Raw genomic sequence first — 12891 nt, 5'->3', positions numbered from 1 at the left:
TGGCTACAGTCTCACATGGCTTAGTCATGTGGCATTGTGGGTCAATCGGTCAAATCATGAGTAAGTGTGAAATGACTCTCATTTTGTTCTATGACCACTAATGCATTGCTCGATGGATATGCTGGGTTTTTTTCTGGAGGGGGGTTTTGGAGACTATACAGTAAATCCAATTGGCTAGGGAGTAAAAACAGCTGGTCGGAACATGCCTAGTCACAGCACCAAGGACAAGCTCTACCTCAGGCTATGGCTAAGAGAGGAAGGATGGATGGGGGAGGAAGACGAGGATAAGGAGGGTGAAGAATGGGGTTGAAAGGTGAGTGGGATAGACAACACAAAGATGTCTCACAGGAAATTCTGGGGGGTAAAATAATTTGGCCCTAAGAGAAGCTGCATTTTTTTTTCCTACTGCCCTCTGTTTTTTTTTTTTGAATTTTTTATTTTTGTTTCATCCCTTTTTGATCTCTGCATATGTATACAAGGAGTTCTCAAGAAACTTTAGTCAGTGTGTGCTAACCAAATGCGAGTTGGTCTATTTATGTGTATTGTGTAAGCCTTACGGGGTTCTTGGTTGAGCAATAACTAAGGAATGGAGCTACGCTGGCTCCATGGCTTAGCATGTGCAGCTGTTCCAAAGTGAACTCTTGTAGTCATAAAAACATAAAGAGTAGCATAATTTGAAGTATTTTTTTTGTACGAACTACTGATTTAAAGCATGCTGTGTTGTAGTTTATAGTTCCAACTAGAAACGTATATTTATAGAACAGCAGACCTCACTTAAGGCCAACACTAAATATTTGTTACCCAGACTGACATATTTGTTTTTTATCAATTTGCACCAACTTTAAAATCCATATTTCCTGATCCATCTGTTCTTTCCTTGATTTGATCCAACATTCTTCAAAATATCATTACTCCATTGAAAGGAAATGTATTCTTGGATAGTGGATTACAGTTTTTGGGTGAAATATTTACCCAGATGTATGACACATGCATAAAAGGATTTTGTAGCACCTGTGACAGGTTTCATTCCTGCATCAAGACAGAAATAAGCTTTGATTGATAGCACATTGTGGGAATGTGTTGGATGACTACTATACCGTTGCAACAACCCCTCCCTCATACTCCACATTTTCTTCTCTCACCCCCCCCCCCCACACTCTTATTGACCTTGAAGGTCTCTCTATGATGGGTTTGATGAGAAATGCATCCAAGTGGAGGGCTTGCGTGTTAAAGAGTCTACACTTCTCATTCTTAACAAGGTCATTGGCCTTGTGTTAAAGTAATGTTTATTAAGAGGAAAGACCTTTGACATGTACAAAAAAAAAAAACCTTAACGTGGCCTTTCAACACTTGGAACGAAGCTGTGCTATTAGCTCATGATTTAACAAACTATATAACTGTCTCTATTACTGGTTTGCAATGAATCCTTATTTGGTGTGTGCTTGAACTTGTACAGGAGTATCATTGAGTCAGTAAAATGTATTTGCTTTTGTCCGTCCATGTTCTACTTGCTCTTCTGCTCAACCATTGCTATGTCTGACCTTTTTGAAATGTTTGTTGGTGAGTCCAACAGCCTCTTTGTTTAGCAGCCAAAGAGAGAGAGAGAGAAGAGGCAGAGTGGTGTAAGGTATCTTACCTCCTTTTAAGTGGATGTATGTCTTATAAGGTTTATTATCTGGCTTTAACTCAGAAATGAATAACTGAATTTTAAGGGAGGCTATTTTGATGGAAGCAGTTAACATTTATGAGGAACAAGTAAGGTGATTTCTTTCGTTTTTTCAGTTTTTTTTGGTAAAATAAGCTCAATAAAGGGGAATGCATCGTTAGTAAATTGACAATTTAATACTGAGAGTTTCCGAGAACACATCTATCGAGATCATGTTGTTCTTCTATGTACCCAAACTGCCAAATTAGTTTTAAGACTTGTCTTGAGATCCTCCTCTGCTGTGATCTATGCGGCACTGATACCCTCCCCCCCTCAAGACCAGTTGCAGACAATTCTCCATACAGCTTAGCTAACACTTCACGCTTGAGAAGGCTACATGTCATAGTCAAAAATGCACACAACAGCATTTTTATCTGAATAATTCTACAAAATGTCAAAGACCGACTGTATTTTTCCAATGGAAGAGAAAATTTCCTCTATTCAAACTACCATAGCATAACGCGCTTTGTCGGAAATAGTATATACAAGAAAACGATAAGTCATTAGTCCATCTCTGTGTTCACTTCCCAAAGAATACCATGTTAGCCAAAGTCTGTTTTACTAATAACCCCACAAATACTCAAAACTAGGAATTAAATTTGACATTTTACGCCTATGGGAGCTGGATAGGCTCCGAATGGGATAAAAAGGAGCAGACCGAGGCCACCATTGGGGTACAAATTTAAGCATCAAGATAACCAAGCAACCGGCATTGCTGCACAGCAACGTTAGAGCAAAGGTCATTCTGCCAGAATCTGCTCAGTGTTGTAATAGACTATTGGACTATTTGGCAGGATTGGGATTTACTTCCTCTCTCAAACACATACAGAAACAAATAGCAAAAGCGGTCATGGGCGAACAATGAATTCCACCAACGAATACAACAGATTTTTAGAAAACAAGAAATCAACTGATTTCAATGATATGACTATCTTATAATCCACACACAAAAAAAATGTCATCTATATAAATGTTTTAATCCTAAATACTTTCACATGAGTTAGGTTGTCCTTTGAGAAATGTGAGAAGGATACAACAATACAATTGTTGAGTTTTAGTGAGTCTCAATGGTCATTGGGTTGCACCTTCTTCAATAAACAATAGAGAAGGCGCAATTGATGTGAAGTCCCCTTATGATGAGCCTCCTATGAATTCCACTGATTTAAGTTATTTCCCTTTTCATCTTCAAAGTGTTCTTAATTCACAAGGGTTGGAGGGGAAAATTTGTGCTATGATGTTATTAATGTTTGATTTTGAGGGGGTGAGATGGATACTTTGATGTCATCTCTTGCATAACTGACTGAGTTTTCAAATCAAATCTTAAACCAGCCTCACAGTACAACAAATGTGAGGACGTTGGAGTGTGAGTCATACAGCAATGTCTTGCTGCCTGTTTTCACTTGTCTTAAAACGTTTAATTTGCATCAGATATCATTACATTTGAAGACTAATTACCGTATTTTCACGACTGTAAGGCGCACTTAAAAGTCTTAAATTTTCTCCAAAATAGACAGGGCGCCTTATAATCCAGTGCGCCTTATAAATAGAAAAACAATGTGCCATTCATTGAGGGTGCGCCTTATAATGTGGTGCGCCTTATATATGGAACATATGGTATTTAGCTTCGACAGTCAAGTTTGAAATAGAATAAGGATGGAAAACAAAAAAATCTGTACTGACACTGATAAATGCAAAAAAATATATTGAATAAACAATAGTACTTCAACCAATAGTGGCCTCCACGCATAATAAAAACAACCCCCCCCCCCCCCCAAAAAAAAGTACTGTATTTTCACGACTATAAGGCGCACTTAAGTCTTAGATTTTTCTCCAAAATAGACAGGGCGCCTTATAATCCAGTAAATATGAAGGGTTTTAACGGCCTTTTACTCATGAAGCTTTACTTTAATGCAATCTTACTTCAATTTTACAATAAATATTAAACCTGACTCATTGTTGGCTAGATTCCTATATTCAGAAAAAAAGAGTCTTATCATGTTTTCTCATGTTCTCACTCACACTCGAGTTTAACAGGTTGAGACAAGGTTCAGACTCAGCCCTGATTATCCATATATTCTGTTTTTCAATATCAATGGAATGTTTTCCTTCATTTATTCAGTATTACGTTACTACAGATGAAATAGGGTCACCTATGTTTCAGCCTGTCTTATGCTAACACCCTGTAGTCAATTCAAATGATGGAAATAGACAAAGTAGTACCACTATTGAGTAACTACAGCTGTTTAAGTGTCAAAAAAGAACATCTTTCACGGTTAAAAAGTTTAGTCTATCAATTCCTGACAAGTAGGAAAGAGCATGGCGCTTAATGTCAGAGAATTTTGCAGACAATCAAATTCATTCCACAAAATTCAAGCCTTTATAAGGCTGTAAAGCGATCTAACTATCTTTAAAAGGCACTAAACTCCTTAGAAAATGGTTTCAATACTGAAATGGAATCTTACAAAATGAGCATATTCATTGTAGTTCATTTTTAAAGCACCTTTTCTGACTATACCATAAAGTTCCAAGCAACTATTCCAAATCCTGTCTCCTTAGTATCAATTTCCCAAATATATCAGGTAGTAACTCTTAATACTTCCTCTACTTTATTACCTGTTGCCACTAAGATTCTTGGTTTGTCCAGACAAGAGTCCCAAAGGAGTGCTGCAAGGGGTTCAATCATAAAGTCTTCACTGATACTACTTTGAAAGGAAATGATGATGCCAGCTAATGAGAACCATTACGCTTTTGATGACCATGCGCCTAGGGAGCCCTTGCAGCTAAAATCCTCTCCCAGTGCCATAAAACCACAGGGCAGTGTGTGCCAAACCATGACAAAAAGGGGGACCACAGTAAGGGAAGATGGAAGATGGCATTAAAAACAATGGAAATGGCTCGGCGGGTAAAAAAAAAAAAAACTGAGATGGAGTAATTATGATAAAATACTGCAGGGACTGGAAATATTCGTTTATAAGCCCAGGAGGGTTTTCCAAGGGAAAAAAAATACAGGGACTTGAACAAAAGTGAATTACTCCTTCTATATCCACCTGTGGACCAGACCCTTTTCCAAGCAAATCTGTCTTTAGTTGTTCTTAAAACTTTCCCTTCCCTAGAGCGTCAACTCCTATACCCTTAAGCTTTACATGAAAGGTTAAAGGAAATGGCAATCATACTGGTAATATCCATATCAAAATACAGCCAATACATCTGTCGGCCAGCTGTCCCAAAGGGTTTTGGCTCAGTTAGGCCTGGAATAAGTAGATTGGCTCTTCCCAACCCCAGCAAGAGCAGGCCTGTAACTCTTCTTTATAAGTGTATTTAACATGAGCTTCACAGTGCGTTTGTCATTTATGATAAGCACCTTTCCAAATACCTCCATCCCACCGTATAATTAAAATCATTTTTTTGACTCTTTTGTTACTTCCTTGCCTGTAAATACAATGTCCTTTCTTAGACCCCTGCCTTGTAACGTGGTCCCTACTCCATCTTTACTGCCATATCCTCCCTTAAATGGCGTCAACTCAGTCAAGGTCTGAAGCAGTCTATATTAGTCTTGAAGGTAATCCAGTACATCCATTGCATTTTAACTCTGTATGTCAAAGATCTACTTGTAAGTCTAAGAAAAGTAGTACAGTGTTCCCTCGCTACTTTGCGGTTCAGTTACCGCGGACTCAGAACTTTGTGGATTTTTTTGGGGAAGAAAAAAATACAAATATTACATTGAAACAACATATTTTACAGTTTTTTTTGTTATAACATGAATTTCACTCTCTCTACCTGTATTCTATATGGTGTACTGTATACAGGGGGCTAAAAAAAATAATAAAAAATAAATATTTTTTTTGAATTAAATTCAAATTAAGCATTTTTGAAGGGGAATCCCTACTTCGCGGAAATTCACTTATCGCGGGTGGTCCCGGTCCCCATTAACCGCGATAACCGAGGGAACACTGTACTTCCATTGCATTTTAACTCTGTATGTCAAAGATCTACTTGTAAGTCTAAGAAAAGTAGTATAAAAACAATGGCTTTGGTTAAAAAACAAATGGCAGAATGTTCATATCACATAAGCATAAAATGGCATACCTAAAACAATATTTTATCTTGTCATTTCATAACCATGCTCCCTCCAAAAAGCTACAAACTAGTACATCAAAACATTTCAGTAGTTCCAGACCTCAATAGCAAACTGCAGCTTATACAAGCAATGCCCCCACAGACAGTCACGATGTACTCACTAACTGACAGATGGTGTTTGTTCCTAAAAGAGAATTGCACTTCCCTGGCTGCATGAATTATAGTGCCTTTATTATGACTTTCTTCACTTCTCACTTATTCAGCTCGTTTCAGTGGCTCTGCATATTCTTGCATTCATAGTACACAGTGAAAAAGTAATTGAAATTTAATTTCCCTCAATATGGAACATCTTTGCCAGGTCTGTTTTGGCAAAAATCACTAAAAATAAATTTTAGAAGAGTTTTACTTTCACATACAAAGCCTTCAGACATAGATTTTATGTTCTTACTTGTGGAAGGTAATTAAATATACCCATGTTTTACCAAATGATACATAATGTTCTAGTTAGAATATAAATAACCCAACTATTAGTGACTCTCGGGCTAATATGGTAGGCACAACACAGAACGAACCAGAAAAGACGACCTCAGCGCTGCAGGGGTTGAGGAAAGATATGGTTCACTGAAGATTCTCAGATTTATTTTTCTGGCTGTGGCCATGACAGCTCTTAATGTGAGCGCCTTGTTTAGTTGGCACATAAAGTACACTAACATGTCTCCAGGCAAGGGTAGGTTGTGAATCATGATTAAGCAAGGAAGACATCATGCAATTTGACCAAATATGCAAATTGTAGAAGTGGGAATAAAGTATTTTTCACATTTTGGCCTTCAAAATTCTAGATTAAAGTTGTTGGACTGCCACGAGGCGCATATTCATGGTTTTGTTCTCACTCATCTTTGCTTTTGTTTGAAGTGGGTAGTCTATTTTTTTTTTATTTTCTCAGACAAAACAGCCAAGATCAGTAACACAATGTTGACCTTAAGACACAATGCTCAAGGCAAGCCATGGCATCATTATCAATATATTGTTTTTCTTTTTATTGTTTCTCTTCCTGATTCTATATTTTAGGCAGTATGTGTGTGTGTGTGTGGGGGGGGGGGATTAGATTATTTATAAGGCATATACAGTATTTAAAACACAGGATTGGGCAATTTTTTCAGCCTGAGAGCCACATTTCCATCTTTATCCTCTAAACTCATCTATGCTAAAGAGCAAGCAACCAGTCTTCTTTCTATACCGTAAATGCATATGCACGTGGTTGGGTGCTGATCCCAGTTAATCTTTAAGAATCAAAGGGATTCTACACCACATCTCTGATTTGCCACTGACTCAGTTGGTATTATCATAAGACTTAGTTGTTTTATCACATTTAAGATCAAATATAGCTCATAAATCTCCTTGGAGAGGTGACTATGTCTAGGCTATACTAAACACTTTATCTTACATTAAAGCAATGTTCATTAATTCAATATGAATAAAAGACATTGCTTTATCAAATACACCAATTTGTGTTAAAAACACATTGACCAGCAGAACTGACTAGACAAAAAAATGCTCATTATTACTAGTTTAGAATGCAGAATGTTCAACAATGTGAGACACATGCTTCCCTCATCTCCCTAGTGAGAGTTCCAGCATTTTTTTTTATCACATCTAAGTGATAAAAGAGACAGTGAGTCTGTTCTGTCTAGATTAGCAATGTTCATTAGTTTGCTAATGAAGTCTCTGTGGCCAGAACAATGGGCGGCCATGCCCCCTTTTAACATGAACCCTGGGAGTTTGTCACAGCAAGCAGATGGAAAGTAAAATGACTTTCTAATCTTCCCCCAAAAAAACCTTTGACCCAAGTCTATTAAATAAAAGATGAACAGTATTATTTAACTGTATCTAGGATTTAAAAAATGAATGAAATAAACTATAAAATACTTTTAAACAGAACATTTTGTACAATTTCAAAAGGGGAGTATCATTTTTTAGGATACTAATCATTTGTCTAGAATCAATAAAAGGTCACAATAGATCACAAATAAACCTAATCTTGGTGTCACTAGGTTATTGATTTATACTTAACGTACACACTATAGGGTTTTGCTCTGTAAATCTTACACGGTGGCTTTGATTGATTTTTTTTTTTGCTGCTGCTGCTAGGATACTGCTGATACTGATGGTAGAGCTTTAAGAAATACCAGCAGCATGTATTATCCACATGGCAACAGGGAGCAAGGCCAAAAGGATTTGTCCGGGGTGGGATGGAACTGGCAGTGTAATGGTTATTGATTGTTAAGGAGAGCTTGAAGGGGGGTAAAACTACTAAGTTGTGTGGAGTTTTGTATTTTAAGAGATTTATTTGATGCTTTTTTTTGGAGTTTTTTTTTGTACCCATTACACCAAGGGTGTCAGGCTCGGGTTGGTTCGTGGGCTACTTTAACGTCAACTTGGTTTCATGTGGGCAATTATTGATATAATATTTAGATTTTTTTTTAAATAAATGGATTAAAACAATTGAATATTCAGTTTTTATAGATCTAAAACAATGTTTGGGCTTTTTTTTATATATTTTTAGATTTTACAAAACGTTTTGTGAACTAAAAACGCAGAAAATTGATTAAAACATTACAATTATTGATTTAAAAGGGGGAAAATCAGGAAATTTAATATACATACATTTTAATTTGATCCTAAAACAGAAAGTCAACACTCATGATTTACTTTCCTGGGCCACACAAACTGATATGGCGGCCCAGATTTGGCCCACGAGCCGCCACTTTGACACCGGTGCATTACACCATCCATGTATTCTTACATTTCCTACCTTGTTATTTTTTTAAATCCAGCTTTACACGTTAGTAAAGCACACTATGTAATAGTTCATATCTTACAGTTTTCTGCTTCAACAATGTCAACGAAAGGCAATGCAAGTCTGAACAACATTCCGTATTATTGCATGTGTATTTCAAAGGCAAAAATGGCCTGTTGTGTCATGTTCAAAAGATGCCGCTGAAAGGCTATTTTCATTGCAAGGTAAGATACGCCAGGGAGTGTTTTCAAAGATGTAAAAGGCTTGTGAAAATGAATGGAAATGTGTGCTTAAATGTGCAAAGGTACTCACAGGTTGTATCTTGACCATCTCCTGAGGTTTGACACCCATCTTCATCATCACAATCTGAGGTGCTACCCTCCGTCTCTGCACTGCCGAGCTCCTCCCAGGTCTCCAACTGACCCAGATTTGGAAATTTATCCTGCGTCTCCTGCAAAACCAATAATACAATATAACTTTTGTTGTACAATAGTCAATTTATGCTTTAAATCAGGGTTCGGGGACCTTTTTGATGAAGAAAGCCATAAACAATTCATATTTCTTAAACATTATTCCTTGAGAGCCATACTCAGAATTTACAAGTAAAAAATACATGAAAATATGAGCATTTATTATTCATTTCACCACTTTGAAAGTAAAAAAAAGTCTGAATTCTTTTGAGAACATTATTTCACTGTTGCTAACCAATAAGAGTATGCATACAGAAGAGTCTAATGAAGAAAAATTATGATTTTAAAAAGACGGAGAGCCATATACACTAATCAAAAGAGCCACATATGGCTCCCGAGTCATAAGTTCCCTACCCTTGCTTTAAATGATAATTCCTACCTATCAATCTGAAAATATATTAACAATACCATTATGCTCTGAAATGGCATTATCTGAAAACAGCTGCTCAGAAATTGCTATGAAAGAGTTCAAGGCAAAGGTGATTGAACAAAAAAAAATGAAAAAGCTACAAATACATTCTTCTCTAGATGGAAATTGTTCATATTTTTCCCTTAAGTGATGTAACATTAGGACAGTGGGTGCTTCCTTGGTGGACAGTTGGGCTCGGAATCTTTATTGTCCTTCCACAGAAACTCCTTGTGACAAAACAAGCATGTGTTGCAGTATTGATTCCTTCAGAGTCTCCCAAGACATGTGCCGATGGGACTCTAATTACTTAACACAACCCTTGTGAACACTTAATCTTTCTGGACTCCCCACTTATTTTCACTTACATTATTTACAAGGATTATTGGCAAAGCAGAACTAAACGTAGAATCACTCTGTCTATCGTCTCTCAAAGTTCCAAAACAGATGCTTGACTAAGGCCAGCCACACAGGCTGAAACAGGCAAATGTGATTGATAAATGGCGCAGTATTGGGTTTGTGCAGATACGGTAAATAGTGTGCGGCATAAATTTATTGGCTGCCAAGGATGCTGATGGATGTCAAAACTAGTATTTGAATAGGGAGGGCTGACAGTTTGTTTTTTCCACAGTTTGATGGCTAAGCATCTAAAAAAAAAGGATAACTCACTGGACAACACATAAATAAAATGATGTCACAGCTAAAGAAAAGCTAAACACAGCTCTAAACTTACTATATATAAAAGTATGAAGTAAAAAAATGAAATAAAATAAAGATTTATACATAGCTGTGTGGAAAAAATACATTCAACGCAAACTACAATGCAGACATTAAACACTATTCTTGAATAGGATTGTTTAAATGACTACCAATCTAGTAGATTTGAACGCAATCCTGCCAAGAGGGACACTAAATAGATTTGGAATATCTTTTCCCAAGGCATAAAATAAATCTCATCTCATCCTAGCCTGAAGCAATTTCCAATAATTCTTCACAATTTTCCTCCCGGTCTGCATGGAGCCTGCTAAATGGACCACCTGCTGACCCATTGTTCTGCCTGACATGGTGAAGGTAGTCTTTGTTCCATCACTCCACGTCAGGCATGCGCTACTGATGCAACAACAAAGGCATCACTTTTAGAAAGTTAAAAAGTATTAAGAATATTAGATGTGAATGCAAAATGGAACCTAACAAGCAACTTGGACAACAGGCATGGTTTTGTATGGGGAAAAAGTCATCAACTTCAACAATTCTTTTATAAACAACTGACCATAAAACCCCCTTGTATTCAGATTAGTTAAAATGCAAAAGCTCCCAAGAAGATAAACATCAATAGATGGGTGCTCGGACGTTTGGTCGCCGGTCTTTTTGGTCGCCGCTCTTTTTGGTCGCCGCTCTTTTTGGTCGCCGCTCTTTTTGGTCGCCGGTCTTTTGGTCGCCGGTCTTTTGGTCGCCGGTCTTTTGGTCGCCGGTCTTTTGGTCGCCGGTCTTTTGGTCGCCGGTCTTTTGGTCCTTTTGGTCGCCTGTCTTTTGGTCGCCTGTCTTTTGGTCGCCGGTCTTTTGGTCGCCGGTCTTTTGGTCGCCGGTCTTTTGGTCGCCAGTCTTTTGGTCGCCGGTCTTTTGGTCGCCGGTCTTTTGGTCGCCGGTCTTTTGGTCCCTTTGGTCGCCTGTCTTTTGGTCCCTTTGGTCGCCTGTCTTTTGATCGCCGGTCTTTTGGTCGCCGGTCTTTTGGTCCCCGGTCTTTTGGTCGCCAGTCTTTTGGTCGCCAGTCTTTTGGTCGCCAGTCTTTTGGTTGCCAGTCTTTTGGTCGCCGGTCCTTTGGTCGCCAGTCAGAGAGTTTACTGTTGAAACCAGCTCTCAAAATTATATTCATTAGAGAGAGTTTAATATCAAAGTACTGTATGCCATTTGGAACATAAGCCATTGATTAGGGAGTTCATAGAAGTCACACTTTGACCTTTGTGCAAAACACATGAGGCACGCTATTTTCACAAAGCATTAATCAAGATGTTTCGGAACTAATAGAAAATCAGGTCTAATAGGAACCCATTGACTTTTGGTTGTTTTTGTACATGGAGCAGATCACGCCATTTTGCATGCGTTAACAATTAACTGTCACCAGAAAGTTGCTAACCAACACCATCCTGATATGCAGTTACGTATAACACTAATAACATTGCCTTTAAGCATCCGTTTAACACAATAGTGCTGGGACCAGCTGTCCTTAAAACATAATAATTAGAGAGGAAATCAATTAAGGCGCAGTTGCTGTGGAAACTAAAGTTCTGCTGTTAGGAAATTGCGGTTTGGCTGCTTTCCAAAACAGTTGGTTCTGAATATAGTTGTGAAAAAAAACACGCTTTTTGTTGGGCTTTCAAACCCAAATTGCGGATTTACAAGTAACACACGTGGGAATCATCTTATGGTTATCCAAAAACAAGGTGAAAGGGCAAACCTCTCCATTTTACAAGAGCATCCAAGAAAATACATTATTTATAATAACCCAAAGACTTAAGTTAAATCAAGTCAAAACTATTTAGACCTCTGAATCATAAAAACAACTCAATTTCCCACATAAATGGATTTCTTTCATTAAAAACTGACAAAACACTGACATTTTTTTGGACTCTTATCTAAAATAATTATCTAAAATAAAAAAAATACCAAAAAGGTCTTAGTTGTGTGCAGAATGCCTTATTTATGTATGAGCAATATATGGTACATCTTAACTACAGTATTATAATAGAGCATATGACAATGAATGATGACCATATCTGACAAAAACTATAATGTTTGAGGTAATGGCTTTTATGTGTGTCATTAGTCAAATTAACTCTGTAGCAAAGAGTAAAAATATTGGCCAATTAACAAAGCCCTAGAGAACCATGGAGGTATAAAGTAGTGCATATCAATGAAGTAAGAACCCTCCCTCGTTGCTACTTATTCAATAAATAGAAAATATTGTTTGTGGGATTACAGACACCTGTAAAGGCCAAACCGTTTTGGCTAGAGTTGATTAAAAGTGATTCTCTGGGAGTTGAAATAATCCATAGTTGGAATGGTATGGACATGACTACAGCACATTTTTCTTCCTCAGTTGTTTCTCTTCTACAAATAAGAAAGCCAATGACATTTTTACGGAATGGGGATTTTGTTTTAAATTGGGAATACAAAAATCAGAGACTAGAAATAGTGTATATTTGGAAATAGCGTTGTTTCTCAAGGGGTTGGCGTCATGCCTTGAGCATGTTTAAATAATGCTAGTGAGTCCCACACCCTTCTACTGCAAGTTAGTACAGGCTTGTACTCTTAACTGTTTGTGACAGTTTATTGGCTATGACCTCTGGTAACTACCGCAAGTCAATCACACCCATTTAAAAAAAGAAAATGTCTCAACGTCTTGCAATGTTCATGAAGAAATGACTGTTGGTTTCAT

General features: G+C 37.5%; 1 protein-coding gene across 4 annotated transcripts in view; it reads right to left on the bottom strand.

Moving 5' to 3' along the window:
- Positions 1-12891, bottom strand: part of LOC144202051 (glypican-5-like) — a 72103-nt gene that overhangs the window by 3898 nt on the left and 55314 nt on the right. For all 4 annotated transcript variants that reach the window (XM_077724982.1, XM_077724983.1, XM_077724980.1 and 1 more), the window contains one exon: positions 8892-9030. In XM_077724982.1, the coding sequence (XP_077581108.1) occupies positions 8892-9030 (139 nt within the window). The remainder of the gene's footprint in view (positions 1-8891; positions 9031-12891) is intronic.

Source organism: Stigmatopora nigra, chromosome 9 (assembly GCF_051989575.1).
Source record: "Stigmatopora nigra isolate UIUO_SnigA chromosome 9, RoL_Snig_1.1, whole genome shotgun sequence".
Lineage (NCBI taxonomy): Eukaryota > Metazoa > Chordata > Actinopteri > Syngnathiformes > Syngnathidae > Stigmatopora > Stigmatopora nigra.
This window is presented reverse-complemented; position numbering and strand designations above follow the sequence as displayed.